This window comes from Ctenopharyngodon idella, chromosome 2 (genome assembly GCF_019924925.1).
Source record: "Ctenopharyngodon idella isolate HZGC_01 chromosome 2, HZGC01, whole genome shotgun sequence".
Taxonomy (NCBI): Eukaryota; Metazoa; Chordata; class Actinopteri; order Cypriniformes; family Xenocyprididae; genus Ctenopharyngodon; species Ctenopharyngodon idella.
The window spans coordinates 22,620,280-22,646,317 of record NC_067221.1 but is presented as its reverse complement, the minus strand read 5'-3'; the positions used below and the strand labels follow the sequence as shown (position 1 = coordinate 22,646,317).

General features: G+C 37.1%; 1 protein-coding gene across 2 annotated transcripts; it reads left to right on the top strand.

The window, feature by feature from the left end:
* Positions 1 to 476: 476 nt before the first annotated feature.
* Positions 477 to 24,609, top strand: miga1 (mitoguardin 1). Of its 2 annotated transcripts, none has more exons than XM_051881918.1 (16): positions 477 to 632; positions 1,930 to 2,033; positions 4,401 to 4,569; positions 5,263 to 5,375; positions 5,545 to 5,680; positions 7,961 to 8,097; positions 9,731 to 9,851; positions 12,519 to 12,619; positions 13,912 to 14,021; positions 16,208 to 16,280; positions 18,575 to 18,661; positions 18,741 to 18,839; positions 18,956 to 19,090; positions 19,182 to 19,235; positions 19,356 to 19,472; positions 23,873 to 24,609. In XM_051881918.1, exons 2-16 carry the CDS (start codon positions 1,992 to 1,994, stop codon positions 24,089 to 24,091), a joined length of 1,713 nt encoding a protein of 570 aa, XP_051737878.1. In that variant the 5' UTR covers positions 477 to 632; positions 1,930 to 1,991; the 3' UTR covers positions 24,092 to 24,609. The 2 variants fall into 2 exon arrangements, with proteins under 2 accessions (XP_051737878.1, XP_051737870.1); XM_051881910.1 differs by having other exon boundaries at positions 1,930 to 2,090.
* Positions 24,610 to 26,038: the final 1,429 nt, after the last annotated feature.

The following is a 26,038-nucleotide window of genomic DNA, read 5'->3' as shown; positions in this document are numbered from 1 at the left end:
TTTATTTATTATTTTTTACATTTTACACTGCTTTTCTTATTGTTTTATTTATTTAAAACAAGTATTATTTATTTAGTTTTATCAAATGTTTTTATTTTATTTAATTAAATCAAGTTTTATTTATTTTATTTATTTATATCAAATTGTATTTATTTATTTAATATTTATTTATTATTATTTATTTGTTTTATTTTTATTACATTTTATTCACTTATTTTAATCCAATGTATTAATTTATTATTTTAAATAAAATGTTATTTATTTTAATATTTTTTTATCTATCTATCTATCTATCTATATATATATATATATATATATATATATATATATATATACATATCTATATATATATATATAATCAAATTGATCTATTAATTTAGTTAGTTTGGTTTATTTATTTATTATTTATTTTTTACCCCGCTTTTCTCTAAACTTTTCTAGGGACCCTCTAGCACTCCTTTGCGGCTCCCTGGACCCCAATTTGAAAACTTTTATTTTGAAACCTCACAGTGGCACCGGAAGTGAGTCCTAGATTTGCGGTGTCTGTTCACCTCCACATGAGCTCACACCGGCGCAGTTATCGCACGGAGTGATAGAGGACAGATGGTGTTCCCCCGAGATAAGTCATAAACGTAAGCATTACCGTATGTTTGTTATGTTGTTTTAAGATTATAACCCATGTTCGGTGCCCTTACTGTCAGAATGTATGATGTTGCTTGTTATTCACTTGTTTTTATATAAATGGTTTAACACAGAGTTCACCGTTATGAGCGACGATCAAAATATAAAACAATGATAAATGTGGGTCATTTTTATAAAGGTCATACTTTTTTATGGCCATGATCGTTGGTGTTTTTAACAGTGAATGACACCATGGATGTTACTTAACCTCTATTGGTTTAAAAGTCTTGATTCACGTGTCATATAATGGCACAATACAAGCTTGTTTTTTTTTTTTTTATTCTCAAGGGGTAAGATTGCATGCTTTGGGTTGTTACGTATAAGAAGAGTTCATAATACAAATAATTTTTTATTTGAAATTCTTTAAAACAATTGTTTTATATTGTGTGTGTGTTAGACTTAATTCCCCCCTTAAAGGGTTAGTTCACCTAAAAATTAAATTTCTGTCACTAATTACTCACCTTCACGTCGTTCCAATCCCGTAAGACCTTGGTTCATCTTCAGAACACAAATTAAGATATTTTCAATTAATATCTGAGAGGTTTTTTTTTTTTTTTTTTAGCCCCCATAGAAAGCAATGCAATTGCCACATTCGAGGTCCAGAGAAGTAGTAAAGACATCGTTAAAAAAGTCCATGTGACTACAGTGGTTCAAACTTAATGTTAAGAACAAAACAAAATTCATTTATTCAACAATTTCTTCTCTCCCCTGTAATTTTCCTACGCTGTTTACATTGTATAGACAGTTGAGCGATTCCGGGTTCTACATCAGAACGGCGACTCAGTATTGGCCGACACTGTATACATGAGCAGCATGACGCATGCATGTGATGCTGATGCAGGAGCTGGCCAACAATGAGTCGGTGTTCTGACGTAGAACCCAGAAGCGCTGCACTGTTTTTACAATGTCAACAGCGTAGGAGACTGACAGGGAAGAGAAGAAATTGTTGAATAAAGTCATTATTTTTGTTTTGTTTTTTGCAAGTATTCTTGTCGCTTCATAACATCAAGATTGAACCACTGTAGTCACGTGGACTATTTTAACAACATCTTTACTATTTTTCTGGACCTTGAATGTGGCAATTACGTTGCTTTCATTTTTTTTTTTTTTTTTTTTTCTTTCATTTTTGGGTGAACTAATCCTTTAATCAGTGTCAGTTGAGGTTTGGCAGGGCAGGGTCGATAAATGCTGATTTACATATAACATAGGCTATACATGTAGATATAACACAAATGTGTGTTTTTATAGGTTGTATTGGTGATGTGAAGAATGAGCTGCAGTTGAGATTCATCCAGATGGATTAAGGCATCATGACGGAGGACGTGTTCAGAATCTCACACGTGTCCATGAAGGTGGCCGCTTTGCACTTTGTGGACCTGCCACTGTCCGTCTATTACTCCCTTCCACAGGTAAACTGACCAACAGTCACAGTGGACAGAAATAAAGCCAGGAACTCCTGATTTACAAGCTTACTGGCTCTTGCATTGTCATCCAAAAATTGATTTTAAATCCAGGGTTTTCAACCTAGGCTCATATATATATATATATATATATATATATATATATATAATTTATTTTTTGTTTTTATACAACATACAACACACACAAATGAAAAAAAAATCTAACAAGAAAAATGAAGGGCAGGACTTGATTATGTCCATGGGGAATTGATTGGATGGTTGCATGGTTGTGGTTTGCTATTGGTTGATGGTGACAGGTTGTCTCGCCCTTGCGCCAGTAAACAAGTCATCAGAGAAGAGATGAGCTGCAAGAGGGAGGGGAAGTTATTTTGATTAAAGATTATGAGGACAAATGTATTTAAAAAAAAAAAAAATATGATGTGCACGGATAAATAGTTTATTATAAATGCTGCAATATAAAACTAAACACTGTGACACTCGGTGCTATCAAAAATAAGTGCTTTGTTCAACATTGGCTCATCCATTGGTGTGAATTTGTGGCAGAAGTATCTGTTTGTCTTGAGAGGAGGAGTGTTTGGGAAACCTGTGTGAAAACATTACTGTTTGCAGTCCCGTGGTGCAGCAAGTACATACTTTCACTTCAGTGTTACTGCTTTTTATATAAGGGGATATTTTATATTAGGGAAAGTTTTTATTATTATTATTATTATTATTTATTTATTTATTTTGCTGATTTGCTGCTCAGGAAATGTTTCTTCTTCATATTATTATTATTATCATCAATGTTGAAAGTTGTGCTGCTTATCATTTTTGTGGAAACGGTGATACTTTTTTCATCGTTCTTTGATGAATAGAAATTTTAATGAACAACATTTATTACATTTATTTATTACATTTATTAAATAGAAATGTTTTGTAACATTATTATTATTTCCACAAAAAATGTTAAGCAGCAAAAACTGGTTTCAACATTGATTATAATAAGAAATGTTTCTTGATCGGCAAAACAGCATATTAGAATGATTTCTAAAGGATCATGTGACACTGAAGACTGGGGTGATGATGCTGAAAATTCAGCTTTGACATCACAGGAACAAATTACATTTTTAAATGTATTAAAATAGAAAATTATTTTAAATTGTAATATTTCACAATATTACTGTTTTTACTGTATTTTTGATTAAATAAATGCAGCCTTGGTGAGCATAAGAGACTTCTTTCAAAAACAGTAAAAAATTGTAATGTTTCCAAACATTAACAGGTACTAAAAAATTGAGGTAAAAATGGCATTCAGTTGGATAGGTTTATTAAAGGTTTTACTTATTTTAATAATATATGTGAAAATGCATAGCTTAGTTTATACGCTTTAATACTTGGCTTTCGCCAGATTGCCATGGTTTTGATCTCCTTTTTGAGAAAGCGAAAGCATGTTTAGCATATCATTGGGTGGATTTTGCAGCTGTGCCTGAGTGATCTGTGAGTGTTGGGATACGCGAGTTGCTTGCAATGAGCTCACTGTCGCGGATAAGCTGTCAAGCTCTAAAAAGGACAAAAAAAAGCACATGAAGGTGGCACTATATTTCAGTCAAGCACTGTATTTGAAGTGTCCTGAAGCCATATGATAGCTTTGTGTGACAAATAGACCAAAATGTTTGTTTAAATAATTTGCTGAAAATCTCTGACATAGCTCAATCTCATTTAGGCTTGCAGTTTGTGTGATCAGGTTCTCTATTGTATACCTTCAGAAAATGTAAATGGAACTTCTATGGAACTTGATCCCCTGGTCACCATATTGTTTCATTTTCTGGCTAAGAGAAGTTTAATTTTTCAGTGACAGTGCCAAAGTAAAGCTGTGGGAGTTATGGGGAATATGTGCTTCATATAGCAGCCAGGATACATAAGACAACTTTGTTTGCTAATAATAGGTCATTTTACATGTTACATGCTTTTGACAGTTCCTCTTGGTTTTCTAATGGAGGCCATGAATTGAGGAAAGTGTTTTATTTTGCTCTTTAGCAATCTTTAGGTCATATTTGACACTATTTGATAGTACTATGTGTCTGTGCCTGTGATTAGCTTAAACTTGCTCAGTAGATCAGATCCCGCAGGCCAATCAACGCATGTCCAGCCAAATGCCAGCCAGTCATTTCCAGTCATGTAATCCTTGTTGTCACCCAGTCTGACTGTCTCACCCTCTTGCTGTCTGCATTTCTCACTCTGATCTCTGTGTGCCTTGAGCTGAGCGCTTGATCCAAAGTTAAACGTTGCCTTATGTCTCTCCATTTCCTCATTGAGCAGGTGAGTCTGAGCACCGGCACCAAGAAGCTCTTTGCAGCCACTGCCTTTGGCGCAGTCTCCCTCATCTTCCTCGCACGACGCTTCAGGAGGAGGAAGGGCAAGAAAAAAGCCAGTTCGCCTGTAGAGCAGGAAACGTTTGAGTTCTTCACCACTGTCCCCCTGAAAAAAGGTAAAAACATAATATATATGAGATGACAAGGAGAGTTTTTAAAGCTATCATTGTCCAATTTTTTTGTCTTAATGCAAATATATAAATCAGAAAAATCTATATTTTAAGAAGTTAATATTGTTATTTTAGACACAATACTTCACTCCAGAATGAATCAGCTGTTTCAATGTATGGAATGAATTAGACATTTACCGCCACCAAATAATATCATATTTCCATATTAATAAAAAAATAATGATATAGTTCACCTAAAAAATTAAAATTCAGTCATCATTTACTCAACCTCATGGTTCAAAAGTGTGTGTAATAAATTCTATGTTGAATAAAATATAATATTTCTTTCTGAATCTACTTTTTGTAATGTTTATTTGATGCTTTACACAATAATGACTTCAAATAATCTTTTGGGGGTAATTTCTCAGCCAAATTTGACGTGTGATTAATTTGCGATTAATTAGATGAATTAATCAGCAAATCACGTAATTAGATTAAAAATTGTAATCGCTTCACAGCACTAATATATATTAATTAAATAAATGCTATTCTTTGGAACTTTCTATTAATCAACACTCCAGAAGAAGTAAGACTGGAGTAATGATGCACAGGAATAAATTACATGTTAAAATATATTAAAATATAATGTAATAATATTTCTCTTTTCACTGTATTTCACTGTTCTCTCTTTTATTTCAGAGACTGACTGTCAAAATCTGCCTCTGACCTCAAAGAACTGCTACTCATGTAATGTGGTGTCCAGTGGCGGCCTGTACTGCAAGCTTTCGGGCTCACTGCAAAGCCTGGCCTCTGTAAGCAACATTTTTATTGTCATCTTTGGATAGTGGTGTAATATACCTGTGATTTCAGCAGCACAGGCTGCACCAGAAAAAGCCATTGACAAAAAGGTAGTCTTGTAAAATGTGTGCCTTTTGACATTAGTGCAAAATTGAGATGTTGAAGTGCCACATCTTCTCTCAGGTGAGGAGCAGGCACTCTTCCAGTAGCTCCACCTGTGCTAATGGATCCAGCTGCTGGGACGGAGCAGGAGATGATGGTGATGTCTGTAATCTGCTCAACATCCCCGTTGCTACTCCAGAGAATCTTTACCTGATGGGTAAAAAGCACACAGAACACAGCAGGATTGATGCATCTTCTTTACTCTCATAAAGGCCTCAATATACTCAAGGCAGAGTTCTTTCTCAATCTCCGCTCAGGGGTAAAAAAAATACCTTTGCAGCAATATACTGTTAGTGAACATACCAATCGTCATGAAAGTTTAAGCCTTGACAATTTAAATATTCAAGCGCAAGAAGACGCAAAAGGGAGCTCATTACTTTACTTGCAGAAAGCCACGTCTCAGACATCGAGCGAATACTAAACCGAGGTCTCTTTCACGTCTTTTTGCACTTGAGTGGACACACAAAATTGTAAAAAAAAAAAAAAAAAAAGTGAATATCCTAGTAAACAGTTGAGAAAGTAATGTACATATGTACATTATCAGTATATTAGTTCTGTGCATTAGCTCTTAAAGTGACAGCAGTCTAATATTCCTGCTGCTGTCTGTGTTTTTAATGTTAATCAAACAACAAAGGACAAAGAAAAAATCAATCACTGCTCTTGACTGAATAATTAGTAATCATTTAATAAGGATTAATTAAGGATGTTTGATTTATACAGTGCAGACTATGTAGTTATGTAGTTATTTTACATTTGCTTACTTTATTACATTTCTGTACCTGAAAACTACTGTCAGACCTACCTGAAAAGCACAGTTTATTTCATTTGTATCTTTGTTATATTGTATTTATTTGTGCTTTTGCTTGTAATTTGATTATTTTTTTCTTATTTCATTACTGACTGTTTACTTGTCTTTTAATAATGTTTTAATTTTATATTAGTTAGGCTAGTAGTTTTAGCTGTGGTATCGAAATTGGAATAGAGAATTGTGAATTTTCACATGTATCTAAAATTTTGGTGTCATTACTGCCTGTTTTTGCAAAAACATGGCCTGTAAAAAATATTTATTGCCGGTACATTTTCTTAAAGGGTTAGTTCACCCAAAAATGAAAATAATATCATTAATTACTCACCCTCATGTCGTTCCACACCTGACCTTCATTCATCTTCGGAACACAAATTAAGATAATTCTGATGAAATCCGATGGCTCAGTGAGGCTTGCATAGACAACAATGCCACCGAACTTCTCAAGATCCAGAAAGGTACTCAAAACATATTCAAAACAGTTCATGTGAGTACAGTGGTTCAACCCTAATATTATAAAGTGACGAGAATATTTTGTGCAGCAAAAAAAACAAAGTAACGACTTTTCAACTATATAGTGATGGCTGATTTCAAAACTCTGCTTCGAATCTTTTGTTTCGAATCAGTGATTCAAAGTCACGTGATTTTTTTTTTTTTTTTTTTTTCGCAGTTTGACACGTCATCCGAACCGTTGATTCAAAACAAAAGATTTGAAGCAGTGTTTTGAAAAGCGGGCCATCACTAGATATTGTTGAAAAGTCGCTATTTTGTTTTTTTGGTGCACAAAAAGTATTCTCGTTGCTTTATAATATTAACGTTTAACCACTGTAGTCACATGAAATTAAATATGTCTTTAGTACTTTCTGTATCTTGAAGTTCGGTGGCATTGCTGTCTATGCAGGCCTCACTGAGCCATCGGATTTCATCAGAATTATCTTAACTTGTGTTCCGAAGGTCTTACGGGTGTGGAACGACATGAGGGTGAGTAATAAATGACATTATTTTCATTTTTGGGTGAACTAACCCTTTAAGTCACCGGCCATTGGCAGGTATGGCAAAAAGTTTGGCCCTGGATGTGGATATGTTTGCATTAGCTCTGCAATTCAGCACTCCAGTCAAGCCACGCCATGTCACTATTATTTATGTACTAATTTATACAAAATATTGCTTTAAAGAAAGCAGCTTTACAGTATTTACAGTAACTATTCTTACAATTTTTACTATGAAGCACCTCTCCAGTGTGTTCATGTTTTTACTCACAAGTGACAATGACAGACTGAAAAGGAAAAATAAACTGGAGAAGATTTATGTCAAAGAAGGCGGAGCCTAAGAGCCACACCTACCTATTACATAACTGCCACAAACCAATGGTAGCTTAAAAGTGTTTACCAGCCGGAGAGAACTGTTCAGGAAAGTTTGCTTTGGCAAGCTGTTTAGAACTCCTGAAATTAACTAATTTTGTTCAGAAGACATCACACCAGTTTGTTCTTTGATTTTGCTTGAAGTATATAAGGGCCTTAAGACACCATATATGTTCACAATCGTAAATGTTGTTCTAAATCTGATGTGGAAGTTTTTGCAGATGAATACACGGGTTGAATAGTTGAGTCATGTATTTTTGTTCTCCCACAGGAATGGAGTTGTTCGAGGAGGCCCTGCGGGGCTGGGAGCAGGCACTAACTTTCCGCAGCAGGCAAGCAGAAGATGAGGCGAGCTGTGCATCTGTGAAGCTGGGAGCTGGAGATGCCATTGCAGAAGAAAGCATGGAGGTATTAATCAACAATCACTAGTCCTTAGTAGGGATGCATAATAACAATTTTATTTTCCAATGCGGAATTAATCTATTTTCTGTGAATGTGTGAGACATCCGATTCATTAGCAGCTATAGGTAAATAACTAGAAGAATAACAGTGCAGTAAAAGGTAAAACTATTTGCGTTACAAACTAATGTGTTTATGATTACAATAATGATTAAATTAATATGATAATATGATACAAAATTCAGTTCACAGTATCAAGCAGCACATTGGACTATTTCTGTACAGCTAAAATGACAGGAAGTGGATGACACTGGAAGCCTCGCACATACAAGTTACAAATGCTTTTATGTTAAAAATAAGCTGGATATTGGTACCATATTGGTTGTCAGCCAGTACTAGGTGTTTTTGTAATTTATTGGGATTGGAAATTTAATTGTTCACACTCATTGCCCCAGTTTTGCATTTAGGTTACCTTTGCTACTAATGCTCATTTAAAAACACTAATAATGTAAAAACACTGTTAATGTTAATGTGTATGCCTAGTTTACTCGGGACGTGTTTCCTTAGCTGAACTCTGTTCATAAAACATACACTGTAAAATTCGATAAGTTCAGAGTACTCAAAATTATTGTAGACACTGATTACCTCAAAAAATGTAAGCAAAGCAACTAAAATCTTTTAAGTAAAGAATAATTATAAATAACAATTAAGTCAAACTGATTTTTTTAAATTTGAGTTTTATTTAATGTTTAAGTCCACTGTACTTAAAACTATTGTAACCTTCTTATTTTTCAATTATTTTGATGCAGTGGTTGTGAAACCCAATATGTTCAGAATACTCAAAACATTTAAGTAAACAACTCCAAGATTATTTTAGTAGAACTAGTAAAATTCTATAGAAAATTATTTTATACTACCCAAATTCAGTAATTATAATTTAATTGAAATATTGAATAAACTAACACCTAATCTTTACGGTTAAGTGTTAGTAAGCAACAGCACACCAGCATGCGCTAATGTAACCATCAAAGAGACTATCACTATTTACTTGCATGAACTGTTAATCAACATGCAGTATATATAGCCTTGATGTTTCACAGCCCATTCTTGACCTAACCACAGGCACTACTCTTCACCACGATGGTAACCCTAAAAACTTCAACATCACAGAAACACCTTTAAATACCAAAATAACAGAACATTAATTCATATAACACATCTTCCCCTGTATTAATCTTGTGAAAAAACACACAAAATAACACTCATTTTCAACATTTATTCTCCCTTACAGAGTGTGATGCAAAGCCTGCTGGGAACTTGAAATCTGCTGCAACTCAGTTTAATGTAGAATGGACTCTTCTGATAATGTCGGTTACGTCAGTAACATCGGTAACGATGTGACCTGGATGACGTCACTTTATATCGCTCAGTAAACTTAAAAATAATCATTTAAGTATAAGGGTTTACTCAAAAATGTTGAGCTACACAAAAATAAAACTAAACTCCTCGTTCAGAAAATGTAATTGTTTTAAGTTGCATCAATGATTTAACAGACTTTAATTGCAGCGTACTCAATCCTTATAAGTTAGTAGTACTGTTCAGGTTTACAGCGTAATATGCTAATGATTTTGCGCTTTATTAGGACATCATCAGTGCAGATTTCATCCGAAAGCTGGAGTCTCTGCTACAGAGAGCCTATCGGCTCCAGGAGGAGTTTGAGGGAGCGCTGGGAATGACAGACCCTTCAACACATCCTAGTAACGGTGAGTGTTAAACTAAAGTCAGCCATGTAAAGTCAGTAGGTGACTGTGTGAATGTGAATGAATGGTCTTATGTAGCATTTGTTACTTGGCTTGGCTCTTCTTACTATGACTGTACTCTAAAAATTTTTTTTTTTTTTTTTTTTTTTAATTGGTGTGTGACAATTTGATCCATTGCATAAGCAGTGCAGCATTTGTTGTCCAAGTGAGTCATAATGTGTATATTTTTATGAAACCATAACTTCATATGGATTCATATACTTACCAGCCACTTTATTTGGTACACCTTGCGTGTACCGGGTTGGGCCCCCTTTTGCCTTCAGAAATGCCATATTTCTTTGTGGCATAGATACAACAAGGAAACATTCCTCATACCCCTTTTCCACCAGAATGGTTCGTGTTCTGGATCCAGAGCCTGTTCTTGGCCAGGCGAACTGGAGCCTGTTGCTAACCAGCTGCATGTTTCTACAGACTTGAGGAACAAATGGTGACATAACGCTGCTACATGTTGTTCACCTGACTATAACCAGCCTAAAATACAGTGCATGTTCTCTGTATTTTTGCAGGCAGTGCGGCACTTATGTTTTGCTGTTCACAATACCGGGAGTGATTCTAGCGTACCAGCAGCTCGTATAATCTCCCAGTACTCTTATTTGTCCTTTTTGCTGATGTATTGAAACTGAAACCATTGATTCACTTGCTCTTTCGCATGCTGGGTCTCTCTTACACACACAGTTTTATATATTTTGATATAAAGAGCAATGTAGTGCAACGTTATTACACTGCTCAACAAGACTGCCATAGACAGTGACAGCATTTCTCCACTCCTCTGCTCCGTTCGAGACCAACAAGTCTTTAGGGCCAAAGTTAAACTGATCCTTCCGGCCTGGAACCAACTTTTCTGCAGTTGAAATGCACAAAACGGTTCAAGAACGAACAAAGGCCTGGAACTCGCGCCGGAACCATGTCGATTGAAAAGCGGTATGAGATTTTGGTCCATATTGACATGATAGAATCACGCAGTTGCTGCAGATTTGTCGGCTGCACATCCATTATGCGAATCTTCTGTTCTGTCACATCTCAAAGGTGCTCTATTGGATTAAGATCTGGTGACTGTGGAGGCCATTTGAGTATACTGAACTCATTGTCATGTTCAAAAAAACAGTTTGAGATGATTTGAGTTTTGTGACATGGTGTATTATTCTGCTGGAAGTAGACATCAGAAGATGGAAACACTGTGGTCATAGACATAGTCAGCAACAATTCTCAGGTAGGCTGTGGCATTTAATTGATGCTCAATTGGAACTAAGGGGCCCAAATGTGCCAAGAAAACTGTTGCCTAAACTGTTGATACAAGCCAGGATGGATCCATGCTGTCATGTTGTTTGCGCCAAATTCTGACCCTATCATCTCAATGTCGCAGCAGAAATTGAAACTCATCAGACTAGGCAATGTTCCCAATCTTCTATTGTCCAATTTTGGTAAGCCTGTGTGAATTGTTGCCTCAGTTTCCTGTTCTTAGTTGACAGGAGTGTCACCCGGTGTGGTCTTCTGCTGCTGTAGCCAATCTGCTTCAAGGTTTGATGTTTTATCCGTTCAGAGACGTTCTTCTGCAGACCTTGGTTGTAACAAGTGGTTATTTGAGTTACTGTTGCCTTTCTATCAGCTTGAACCAGACTGGCCATTCTCTTCTGACCTCTGGAATAAAGACATTTTGTACAGCAAGAATGTTGTGACAGTTGGTCGGTGTTGTATTTGTCCCGCCCCTTCTCTACTCTGATTGGTCGGCTGGCTAAAAAGTGACAGTGATGAGCGCAGCGTTTTACTCAAAGTTGAACATTCTTCAACTCGAGGCGACCGGTAAAAAAACGCTGCGCTGCCATTGAAAACAATTGGAAAAGTACACTAGCCGCTGGAAAAAACGCTTTGGTGGACACACAGCCTAACTGTTACTTATTTTACTGTTACAAGATTGTCCTTTATTTTCCATTGCTGAAGTTGGCAACCCTAGCCGCAAGTGGACTGTGGCCGATGACTTGGTTTTCCTCATGTTGATGCAAACCTGTGACATTCTTTCCTCTGTGGAACGCAAAAGATGATTTGAAGGATGTTTCAATCATTTTAATCCATACAATGAATGTCAGTGGCATCTAAAACAATACAGTGTTGTCACACAGTGACTTTTATTGTATTATCAAAGATACAGTTTCAAAATATCATTTGTATTCTGCAGAAGAAAGTAAGTCATACAGGTTTGGAACAACAGAATTTTCTTTTTTTAGTAAGCTATGCCTTAAGTTCTTCATCAAAGAAAGAACTGGACACAGTAGATGTGCAAATGTGCACTTTCTGCTTAATGCTGCTGTGTATTACTGAGGATCATCTCATGTTCAGTATCTAAATAAAGAAGCTGGTCATGGTCCAAAGTTCTTTCCTTACAACTGTTTACAGGTCTACCTCTTACCCACTCCCAAGCACTCAAGGCATTATGCACTCAATTCACACCCTTCCACATGCAAACCCACAGGCACGTTTGTCCTTCAGTTCCATTGAATCTTTCCACGTGACTTTCTTGTTTATGCTGTCTGCTGTTTTGGAATTAGACCAAGTTTGCTGACCCATGTAAGATAAGGGCACTTCAGTCTAATCTTCCTTCATTTCCTCTGGCAGACAAGCACATGGATCTCTCCGTGTGTGAGGACTTGGAGGACACATGTCTCAGAGATTCAGTCAGCATCGCCTCGACAGATTCTTTCGTGTCTGCCGCAGAGGTGAGAGGGAAGTCTGTGTGCCAGTCAGCTCGTGTGGCGCACACTGGACAGTTTGAACAGGGTGCTTTATATCAGTCACATCTCACAGACTTTCATTGGTTATGGGATTCAACATGAATGTTTTATTTTGGGCTGTTTGGCACTCAGGGTTGCCAGCACATGCTTCAGATCACTTTCGCCATCAACATCCCATCATTTGTAGTCTACAATAAAAAAAATTAAAAAAAAGTATAATGACATTGACCTATATCATGGTATTCTTCATGTGTCATACTAAATACATCTTTTATGTAGTCCTGGGTTTTACCATCTGCTACCACATCTTTACACTGGTACTGCAAGAGTATTTAAGGGTAATAATGCTAGGTAATTTAAATCTGCCCCCCTTTTCCACATTCATCGGTCACCCTGTGAGACACTGTCATCTATGGACACTAGGGATATGCGAGACTAGTCGGCATGGGAAATACTAGTAGTTTACCAATTTTTGCACATTTGTTTTGATTTATATTTGGTTTATAAATCATTATATTGCATTGTATGGTATATTTTGGTTTAAAGGGGGATATTATAAATTAAACATATATAAATAAAATACCTCTAACCCAGGTGTGATTTTCTTTTTCCTGAAAATGTTAATGTTATCGCATTGGACTAAAACTTTCTGACCTGCTCACACAGGGTATAACTATTTCTCAATTTTTTTTGGATAATTTTTGTACTTTTTTGGAAAGTTAAGCTCAGATCAATGAGGCCTATGCTCAATCAGTTGCAAAAAGAAATACAAAACCTTTCCTAAGTGAAAGAAAACAATTTGACCAAAAGATTAAATCCAATATTTGGTGATAAATTTTTTAACGAGCGATTTACAAACTATTTTTTAAAAGGCTGGTCATTTTTGACCGGGAACACCGAAGGTGTTTACAGGGTTTTCAAAACGGCGTAAGAGTTAAATAATTTGTTACACATCACATGTATATGAGCTATTTTTTTTTAGCAACATTCAGTATGGGATTTTACTGTTTGATTCATAGATAAGTGGGCTATTTGCTTATACACATTGTCTTTTGACTTTCTTTTGGGGGTTTGACTAGCCTCTTAGACTAGTCAGTTACAAAATGTTCATTTAAACTTTAATGAAATTAGTTGTGGTGCACATTCCTAGTCAACACACAATCTGGTTGGTGACAGGCACCAACTTATATATAAGAAATAGAATATATTAGACATAAAATATATAAAATTTGAAATAATTGTGCAAAAAACATCTTAAATCTTGCAATCTTTTGCAGTTATCTGAGCACAGAGAGATGAGGAGTGCCCATGCACTCTGTCATCACCCCTTCTATGAGGACGCCCTGCATATGGCTGAGGAGGGAAAGATCTCCTGTCGAGTGCTACGGTGAGTCGAGTATGTCAAGTATGGGGTAGTATGTCAAGTATGTTCTTTTTCATTCTTCGCTTATGGGTAAAAAGTTTTTGAAGCAGTATACTGTTAATGAAAATCCCTACACTGCACATGCTGATGAGAGCGATGTTTAGATATGTACTGCACTCAAAATAACAAAATAAACACAACAAAAATGACAGTGGTGAGAAAACAGCATGTAAGGAAGCATATAATTGTAGTGATGTGGATATGTTTGCACCAGCTCTGCAATTTGGCACTCTACTCAAGTCACATGTTTATTTATACAGCACTTTTTACTATATATTGCTTTAAACGGGGGGTATCACACACAGTTTCTGCCAATCTCCTGTTAATCTTGAGTACATCTAGAGTAACAATGCATCCTTCATATCTCCGAAAAGTCTTTAGTTTTATAATATTTATAATAGATAGATACGCTAAACCGAGTCTTTCCGAGAAAAGCCGAGCTTCTGGAGGCGTGCCTGCCGTCAGTGCCGTAGGCGGAGCTAAAGAGTCACGAGCGCGTGCAGCTTTTGTGTAGAGATCGTCTGCTAGCTGCAACATCATTATAAATAAACTCCGTTGCTGCCCCAGAAAAACAAACTTCATCCAGTTCCCTTGACGCTGGGTTCTTTGGGAAGCTGAAAAAGGTAATCTTTCCCTCACAACCAAAAACACTCCTTTGGTGACAGGAGCTGCATCTCATTTCGGAGGCTGTGTCCTTCGGAGATCGCATTTGAAGGCTGAATACTTCATCAAGGATGTCATATTTAAGAAAAGTAACCGTAATAAAATTGACTGACATTCATTGTGAGGTGTAAAATACTGTAATTTCTTTCTTTCGTTGCAATCTAATGGTTATTTTCCTTAAATGAGACTGCCTCGATGATGTATACAGCCTTCAAAGGGTGCAGCACCTGAATTGGGACACAGCCATTGTTGAAAAATCTCTCGGCTTCCGTATCCCGAACGAAACGCGTTGATGGGCGTGCGCTTGCTCTTGCTCTGGGTGATGTGTGTGTGCATGCTTATCAGGGAGAAGTGCCTATACAAGGAATTCCGCTCTCTTTTGACGTCATACAGGCCATGCTTGAAAAAAACTCTCCGAAATCCAGTCCGAAACCGGAAGTAGTGGATTTGACACAGAAATACTCCATCATACGTCCAACTCGTGTTTTGAAACTTTGGCCATGTTTAGCATGAATATGCAACTCTTTAACAGCGTAAATAAGTCAGAATGCATGAAATAGCATTACACCCTCCCTTTAAGTTCACTAAAGACAATACCCCATTGTGTTTATGTGAATACTTGCCATGATGTGCATTTTGACATATTTCTGACCATTCAAGTGCAATAATCCACAAATGAGAACTGAATCTGCAATCGCAGGTCTGAGCCCAGCAGCGTGAGTAGCACATAGAGTTCTTTTTCAAGCCTCATTGCGTTTAATAAATATTTTTAACATCAAACACGTCCCACACTTTATTTTCTCATGCACGTTTTACACCTAAGGCATGTTTCTTTGTTGTTCTAAGATGTCTAGTCTGTGAGGCGCTGTGTGGATATATTTTACTCCCTGCTGCAGGGAGTGGAAGCAGAGCTCTGCACACGTCTGTACTCCAGCTGTCACACATTGACGCAAATTAAGGAATACAACTCTTATTAAAATGCTGTATTCTTAAAGTACTGGTACTAATAAAATGTTATATCATACCATTTTTAATAGAAGGGTATCGCGATACCTTTCTAGTACTGGTATATCGTGCAACACTACCTACCAACACATAAGGAAACTTGTCTGTTAAAAGCATTTCACATGTACACACACAAAACGAGCATGAGAGCGTTTTCTGCACTGAACACCGCGTTCATATCCGGACCATGAGCCGTGTTTCAAATTTTTAATGGACACATTTCGTATACCCATATATTTTTCATAAATCATAAATTTTAGTATTGAAAATTTACATTGTACTATAAAATAAAATTATTTTATTAAAGCTGCAGCAGTCCATAACTTTTTTTGTGTTCACAATTTACAAAATGTATATACTGAGCGAATCATCATAGACGCATTAAAAACAAAAAAATCTGCATTTGTTTGTGAATATTTCTGAAAATAATGATTGTTTTATGCAGACTGTGTTGTTTATTTGTAATCTTCTTTTAAAATCAGAACAGAAATGCTGGAATGCCTTGGAGACACTGACTTTCTGGCAAAGCTGCACTGTATACGGCAGGCGTGTCAGGTAAAATATTTCTCATATCCTGAATGCAAAATTCAGTTTTGTGGGTTTTAGTCCATTGAATACTAAGCACTATTTTTCTGGACTACCTGTTTGTAATGTTACTAGGCAGTGGTTCTGTTCAGAAATTTGAATTAATACATGTTAATAGACTAAATAGTTTTGGAAAATTTTAGAATTTCTATCAAATATCAAACTGAAAGACGGTATGTACTGGTAGTTTTTATTGTAATGTTGCAATGTTTAATTCTATATTGTAATTCTTTTTTTTTTTTTTTTTTTTTCATGAATATAGCCTTTGATTCTGAGGGGTTTATTGCATTCGTTTGTTTCATTGTGTTAAATTGACAGCCCTAAGTATTAAATTCATTTCATGTTAACAGTTTTTCACAATTGCTAACACATATTTATAGAAACTTTCAACCGTTTTCTCACAACATTAAACACAAAACCAAATCTTCAAACTACATTCACAAAACCACTGACTCTTCTGACAAAATCAAACAATTGCTTCAATACCATTTTAGCTGTTCTCAAAATCAAACAAAGCTTTCAGATCATACACACATCAGGCAATATATAAACACTACAGAGCATTCATTAGACACTACATCAGAGCATGTAGTTACAGAAAAAAATATTGCATACAGTAAACAAATTTAGCAGTTACATAAAAAATATTGTAATCTCAACTTAGCAAGGTGAATAAATTGGATACTGTATGCACTGCAGATATAATATTGTATTGAATATTGTATAGTATTGAACTTCTTTATATTCAGCACTTGCAGTAGTCAAACTGCAAAAGGTCAAAGAAAACGAAAGAGTTATAATAAATAAAAAACATATTACAGTACACTCAAAAAAGTAGTACAATTGCAAAATCAAAGTCAATGAGAGATTCATTCTGCCTCAGCACCACATCTTCGTGCTGGGTCCAGGCCTGAGGACTTTGTCCACATCACAGGCAATGATGGCAAAAGGAAAAATCCTCTGGTGTGCCGGATCCAGCCTTGACAACGCTCTCCACACCTTGCTCTTTCTTGTCCTCATCCTCTTCCTCCTTGTCCACCACCTCTTACACATGCTCTTCCTCCTCTGCCTCTTAAGATTGTTTCCATCCTTTGTTGGTATCAACTAGGGGTGAAACGGTTCTCTGTAAAAAATCGAACCGTACCGTTCTGCACACTCGGTTCGGAACGCACTCGCACTGCGGTTCATCTCATATCTGACGACGCATGCGCATCTATAATATGGTTTGTATAAAATAAATAAAACAGACAGATTTAGGCTAATGTATGTTTCTGTAGATGGATACACATTCTGGCTTCCCCTAAACTTTGTTCAGTGCGAGTGCCGTATGCTCATATGAGCAGTCATTAATAATGATGAATCATGTTTAATCTTTATTTAATTCATACAGTGAAGATTACATGCAATGTTGTTTTACATTTTATTAGCTACTTTATTCAAATTCTGTACCTGAAAACTGGATCCATGAAAAACCTGAAAAGCTTTTATTTGTATCTTTGCTTTACTGTATTTATTTGTGCTGTTTGATTATTTATTCTTACTTTCTTTATTTTTATTTGACAGTCTTATTTGACATTTTTTTACCTGAAAATAGCACATACCAAACCGTACCGAAACCGTGAGCCTAAACCCGTGATACAAACCGAACCGTGAGAAATCTGAACCGTTGCACCCCTAGTACAGTTGGTTTGATCACATCATTAGAAACAAGTGTGAACAATTTTGAGCCATTGTGTGTGTACACACAACACAATGGTAGTCGCGAGTGTCTAGTTCGTTTTCATAGAAAACACGTTTTTGCATTCCACTGCGCCGTTTTTCCATGGAAACGTGTTTGTTTGTCTGTTGACTGCAGCATCTCGTGCATGACGCGGCGCTAAAACGCGGTGCTCAAGTTAAAAGAAGTTTTTCAAACACGCCTCTACAAAAACAGATACCGCAACAGGCCAAATCTGACTGCTAAATCTGTGTCTTTCTTTGTTCATATGGGCATCTGACAATAGCGTGCACCCTTACTTTACTGAGAAAATAAGGTCAGGGATATGACAATATTGCATATCGCGATTATTTCTGGGGCAATATATCACACAACAAAAATAATTATCGTGACAGGCCTAACTGAGTAGTTGTGTTGAACTTTTGCCACTTGTGTTTACCTTTTTGCAACAAAAGTGCAGACATTGTTAAGAATGCCAGCATACTCAAAGTGTGTGGGAAAACTTTTAAACTGTACCTAAACTGTAACTGTACCTATTTTAATTCAGGTCATCTTATGTGAAAGAGCAACTAGAGCATTTCTGGCTGACACGGGAAAGAGAATATTGTCTTCAATAATTGTTAAATCGAGGAAGGTGAGTGTCCTTTCTCTGTTCCATGTGATCACATATGAATAGTCCCCAGCCCAACAGACATGTGTTATGTGGTTTGCAGAGCCCAAATAGATTTGAGGAGGTGTTTGAAGAAATGATCTGCTTCATGGAGCAAACAGACCACTGGGAAAACACAGAAATGGAGCTTTCTGCAAGAGGGGTGAGAGATCTCATTTTATACTTTATACAGATACAAGACCTGTCCTGAAAATGTATTTTCAATCTAATTTTAAACACACTTAATCTTGATTAAGGTTTTTTTTTTTCTCCCTTCAGGTTAAGCATCTGAATTTCTATGACATTGTTCTTGACTTTATCCTTATGGATTCATTTGAGGATCTTGAGAATCCACCAGTCTCAATCCAAAATGTGGTTAACAATCGTTGGCTCAACAACTCCTTCAAAGAGACAGTGTGTACAGAATTTCTAGCATTTGATCATTTGACAAAATGACATTTCAATTACACAATGATATTTCATGAACATTATTTTACCTTCATAGGCTGTTGCATCAAGTTGTTGGTCCGTACTGAAGCAGAAGAGACAACATATGAAGGTATTGTTGGAGATGTGCAACCAGCATGTCAAGGCCTGCAGTTTGGCTTAAAATGTTCATACTTTTTTTTTTTTTTTAATTAATTCACACACCTTTTTAAATTTCATTTTGTTTGTGCAGGTTCAAGATGGCTTCATTGCACATTTCTATGCAGTGTGTGAACACATAAGTCCCGTCTTGGCCTGGGGGTTTCTAGGTCCAAAAAATTCCCTGCACGATTTCTGCTGCTTCTTCAAGGTAAAGTGTAATCTGATGACCTCTGTATCTTAAAGCAGTGGTTCTCAAATCTGTCCCGGAGTACCACCAGCCCTGCACATTTTGTATGTCTCCCTATATCTGACACACCCATTTCAGGTCTTGCAGTCTCTACTAATTAGCTCATAAGTTGAATCAGGTGTGATAGACGAGGGAGAAACACAAAATGTGCAGGGCTGGTGGTACTCCAGGACAGGTTTGAGAACCTTAAAGAAAAGAATGTCTTGAGAAAGTCTCAAAGCAGAGGTGCCCAATCCTGTTCCTGGAGATCTACCTACCTGCAGAGTTCAGCTCCAACCCTGAACGAACACACCTGTCTGTAATTATCGAGTGCCCCTGAAGATCTTAATTAGCTGCTTCAGCTGTGTTTGATCAGGGTTGGAGCTAAACTTTGCAGGAAGGTAGATCTCCAGGAACAGGATTGAGCAGCCCTGTCTTAAAGCATGTCAGTCTCAAATGGCATGCCTACATACACTGACCGTCTGATGTGTATGTCCCACCACTAGGGCTGGGCGATTATTATTATTTTTTTTTTTCGATTAATTCGAATTTAATGTTTTGCCTCGATTTTATTATTTTTAAATCGAAAAATCGTGATTTTGAATAAAAATGTTAGCAAGCGTTACAATTAGACATGTTGACAATACAGCAACGATAACTGTATTAGGAGAAGAAAACGATCCGATCTCATGATGGCGCCGGCGCGCCTGATTAACCGCTCTCATGTGACGCTCTATGAACGTAGAACACATCACTAGTCTTAAGCGGCTGTTCATTCAGTAATGCGTTATTGCGTTATACAAAATTGGACGCAGGTAGTGGAATGAGAAAAAAAGGCAAAGTTATTAAAGGCGAGTTTACATGTCTTTTTTTTTTTTTTTTTTTTTTTAATTGACCGCCGTGTTTTTAGAATGCCGTTTCATGGGTGAGACGCTGCAAAAGACGCGAGACCCAAGTGCAACACCTAAACATGTCCGTCAAACAAAAACAATAGGACAAAAGCGCAATGGAATGCAAAAACCTGTAAAGTTCTATTACTGTATGATTGATATTTCATGTTTGCATGATGGTGACAGGCTGAAAGCTGCTGCTGTTTTCTGTTTTTACAAAGCATTTGCTGTTAATAGTAGCCTATTACTGGTGTTATTTATTGCTATTACTTTTTGGCTAAGAAATCTTATATTATTTCTGAGTATATAGGATGTTTAAGGTAAGTTTGTACAACATTTGCTTTCATATTTCACATATTTCTGCAAAGATATTTAACAAATTGTTTTACATTTACACCATGTTGATCACTTCATGTGTGGTGCACTTGGAATGGAACTTTTTTTTAACCAGATTGTTAATAAATAGAATGTTACTTAAATCATATTGTAGTTAAGTTGACTAGTTAAACAGTAAAAATAAATAAATAAAAAAATCGAAATAGTGAATCGGTCAATCGTTCTGAAAAAAAATAAATAAATCGAGATTTTATTTTTTTTGCCATTTCGCCCAGCCCTACCCACCACATTTAAAAGCTTCATAACATTTATTTTTAATAAAATTTATAGAGCAGTTCAGTTCTGTTCACAGATTTGCTCCTGGAGAGATCCACTTTCCTACTAAGTTTAGCTCTAACCCTAATCAAACACAATTCAACTAGCTAATCAAAGTCATCCAGATTACTTAAGTTATAGGTAAGCGTGTTTCATCAATTTTGATCACTAAATTGGGAAGAACTGGTGAAAAAAAAAAAAAAAAAAAAAAATGCCAGATCGAGTTTGTTTGGCTGGCCTTCTATGCAACTAGCAGGAATCAGGATGCACAAGTTTTGCACTGCACACTTCCCAGCAAGAACTAGTTGATGGATTTGCCAAGTTTAATGGTACTGAATCTTTGACCCATCCAAGAGTTGCACTGGAGGAAACAACATGCACTTAGTTTGCTGACAGAATATAGAAAATAATGAATCTGCTAACAACTAGGCGGCTTTCCAAGTCAACCCATTTTAGCTGCTTCAGGTCTATCTAATTAGGGTTAGAGCTGAACTCTGCAGGAAGGTGGCAATCCAGGAGCAGGATTATACACCCTTGGTGCAGAGGGAGTGTCCCTAAGTCTCTTTGGGACACTCATAAATGCAGGGGTGTCCAATCCTGCTCCTGCAGGGCCACTTTCCTATAGTGTTTAGCTCAGTGGTCTCAAACTCAATTCCTGGAGGGCCACAGCTCTGCACAGTTTAGCCCCAACCAGCTCCAGTCCACACCTGTTTGGAAGTTTCTAGTAATCCTGAAGACCTTAATTAGCTGGATCAGGTGTGTTTGATTAGGGTTGGAGCAAAACTGTGCAGAGCTGTGGCCCTCCCAGAATTGAGTTTGAGACTACTGGTTTAGCTCTAACCTAGTTGCTAGTAACCCTGGGCTGTGTTTAAGTCCATTTTTTTTTTTTTTATGCCCTTCCCTCCATCTCGTTCACTCGGATGTGTCATTGCTTACGGTGTACAGGTGCCCACTACTGGCAGAACCCTTGAAACGTGTTTAAATGGAACGTCCTAAGCCCTTGATCACTTGGAATCTGCTATGGAGCTGATGTATTATTGAGTTTTTGTGGATCTGCCTGAAGTGTACATGTTGTGTAGACTTGCTCCCTGTCAAAATCGAGGGTTCGAAGGTCTGTCCAAATAAACTTCCCTCATCCACTTGAAGTTAAACACACTTCAAAATGGCGGTGGGAATTCCCTCGAGGGGAAGTTTGCAATTGTATTTCTGAAAGTGGAGTTAAATGCAGCCATGGTAGCACACACCAATGCTGCACATTTTCAAACTTTTCCTAATCAAACACACCTTATTCAACTCATCAGCTCATTATAAGAGACTTCAAGGCTGTGTTCGAAATCGTCCCCTATACAGCGGTCTGGAAAATGGATGGATGATTCTGCTGCGGGCACCATGTTCTGGCTAAACATGGGATTCTGATTAACCATGACCATCACAGTGCATTATGGATGTTCTTTAGCCGTTGAGCGTACATTGGTTGTACACTCATTATTGCAGTGCATTGTGCAATTAAATTAGTGTACTCGATAACGTGCACTCTATAACGTCCACTATGGTTTCGGACACCACTACAAATGGCTGTTCCCTCAAATAGTGTCCTATTTAAAGGTATAGGGGGCGATTTTAAACACAGCCCAAGACCTGAAATGAATGGGTCAGATAAGGGAGACATCCAAAATGTGTACTGTTGGTGTGCCTCCAGGAACAGGGTTGGGAAACGCTGAAGTAAACACACCAGAACCAGCTAAAGCTGAACTCTGCAGGACCTTGGCTCTCAAAGAGCAGGATTGGACACCCCTGCATAAAAGATTCTGTTAGCTCTTTGTCCAAGTAGGGTAGGGTTCCTCGAATCTGGCCCTGGAAGTCCACTGCCCTGCAGTTTAGCTCAAACCCACATCAAACTCAACTACCTGTAATTTTCTACTAAATTGAAATACCTTGATTAGCTTGCTCAGGTCTCTGTAATTAGGGATAGATTAAACTCTACAGGGCCAAATTTAATATTGATGCATAAGGGGGTCTGATGGTCATGTGAGACTACCAAGGTATAATCTTCACCAAATTCCTTCAACCAGTCTTGCGTGGGTCCTGTTTGCTAAACCCACACCCACCTTGCATCTGCAGTATTTAACAGAACACCCGACCCATTATCCGTCAGCAGAAATAATGCAATTCCATTTGACAAAGACCACGAACCAGACCAGCATTAAAGTGCCCCCATTATGCTATTTTCAAGGTTCCTAATTTTGTTTTGGAGGTCTCCTACAACAGGTTTACATGTATCAAAGGTAAAAAAAAAAAACAAAAAAAACACCTTTTCTCATAATATACAATGAACATCACTTAACAAGGATATGTTTAAATTTGTTACTGCGTTAAGTATGCAGGTCAAGGAAGTGATACTGGAAATCATGATTACTTGTTTAGGTGGTTCAGAGTCAATTCTTTCTTTTAGGAGACGATAACTTTATTGCACACGTTTGACTTATAATTTGCAGACCGTTTACATTCAGACAGCTATATTACACAATGCATGAAAGGTAATTTTCAAAAAAAGCGTAATGGGGCACTTTAAATCTACTATATCAGGTAGACAATTTTCTCATGTAACACGTAATTAAACTAACATTAGGCATTCTATTAAGCACTGCCTATCAGTCAGTACCAAACTGAGTCGAAATAGTCTTGGCTATTAGACCTGCATTCTGCCTGTGCCTAATGATTCCTGTGCAAATGACAACGTAAACATTATTCCTGTGGTTCACCCACGTGCAGGACTCTACCTTCAACTTCAGCTATGTTAATATATAGATTATCAGGAATGGTTTATCTTTTGTCCTATAGGAGCAGGTGCTGTTCTTTCTGAAGGACATCTTTGACCTGGATAAAGTGCGTTACTCTAGTCTAGACACACTGTCTGAAGATATCCTGCACCTGCTTCACCGACGCTCTGAGCTGCTTCTGGCCTACCTGGGCACCGACATGATCCGTCACCTAAATGGCTGTAGCGACACACCTTTGAACCTGGTACCCACTGCTTTGCTGGAGGCACAGGTTCAGTGAGCTACACCTGTATGTCACATCCTCTACATTTTCAGACGTGTACTTATTGCCTACAGTTGAGTCCAGCACACATCATGACTTGTCTTCCAAGTAATTATTAGTGCCATTTCAATGCAGTGTAATGTTTAAAATGAAGTGGATAAAAGGGACAGAAGTTTATTTTTTATGCCTTCAATGTGGTGTTCCAGTAGTCTGAATTTTTAATGTTTTGAGACTCGAAAGCTTTATTCTAAGTATTTTAATAGATAAAAGGATGTTATTCTTTGGCAATGAATTTATTTTAGACATTCTCAGTGATGCCATGAGAAGTACAGAGCAGGTGAATGTTGTGAATATGAGTCATTACATGATCTACTATAAGCCTTACAAATAGTACATGTATTGTGACCTGACATTTTGTACAGTACAACACAAGTTAAAGCTGCTTGTTTTAGTTAACGATTTACATGTTAAGCCAGTATAAATGTTATTGTATAAAGAAACACTGAAATCTCTGAGAAATAAAAACCTCAGCCATTTGTAATGATTACAATTTTATTGATGACAATGGCAACAACCTTCAACATTTCAGACCAACAGTTCTCAGCAAAAATCAGAAGTACATTCAACAGCTTTAACAGTTCATGATAGCTTGTTTTACCTCAAAGGCATGCTCCAAATTTCTCAGCTAGCCTCCGATTTTGTCTTCGTTTTTAGACCCCCACGAATTCTGTTGTGAACAATTTGCTCAAAGGAAAGCACATCTTGCATGCATACAAAAAGATATGCAGCAATGGACAAAGACTAAGTTTAAAGAAACTAACTAAAACCAGTCTGGCAAATGTCTACTAAAAAGAAAAAAAAAGTTCCTGGTCTGGTCATGGTCCACCTGTACAGCATTGATGTACATTAAATCCCTACGCTTATCAACAAAAGGCAAAGCATGTACTCGAACATTTCATAGAACCATTTGTCAACCAATAATACAGAAACATATGGCTACATTTCTATAATCAAATCTAACTGGCATCACCCTAAACTAACAGAAACATTGACTTTGCAATGACAGATTCCTCATGATATATTTTTACCTTATAATTGGAGCCCTTGAACAGTACGTTCTGCGGAGGGACAGACTCAAAGGATTCCTCCTTACGGACAAACTAGGACCTGATTCTACGAACTACGCCTGCAGCATCTTCAACACTGTGAGTGAGAATGAAGGCAGCAATGTGGGACAAACATTAGCACTACAGAGGGGCATCAAGAAAGCTTGCAAACCAATGAAACATGAGCATACACACAGTATACGTCAGTTATCAGTGAGTGCATTCATAGGACTAACTGGAGCATTTCGCATCTGCATGCATTGTAAAACAGTAGAACAGGACCACACTAAACAGACTTACCAGGAAGCTAACAAATTGGCAATCAAATTTTAATTAATTAAATCACATTGGGTTCATTTAGAAAAGCATAATCCTAGTTAAAGATGTCAACAGAGGAAAAACATTGTTTTGTGAGCTAAACGTCAATGCCATGCAATTCATATGGACAAAAACATACTTCCAGCAGACCTAAATTCCGACATTTGTGGCATACGCCAGTCTATTTTCTACAAGAGACATCCTTAATAGAAAAAGCGGCACATATTGACCCTTGTTTCAAAAGTGAAAAGCATTACACTAGATCACAGGTTCAATTGTTTTCATTTCTTAGGATACTCTTACCTGTGTTATTGCTGCAGAACCTAAGGTGCAAGGTCAGGGATGACACTGCAAAATTAGACATTGCACTGCTCACTAATGAACAGTCAAATCAAAAGAACTTGAATCAAATTGAAAGCCTCAATGACCTCAAATCACACAAACAGGTCAGGCACAGATTTAGAAATTGGACATTAATACCAATTAACATCTGAAAGAGGTCATTTGCTGAGGATCTTTATGGGTCTATGCAGTACAAAAC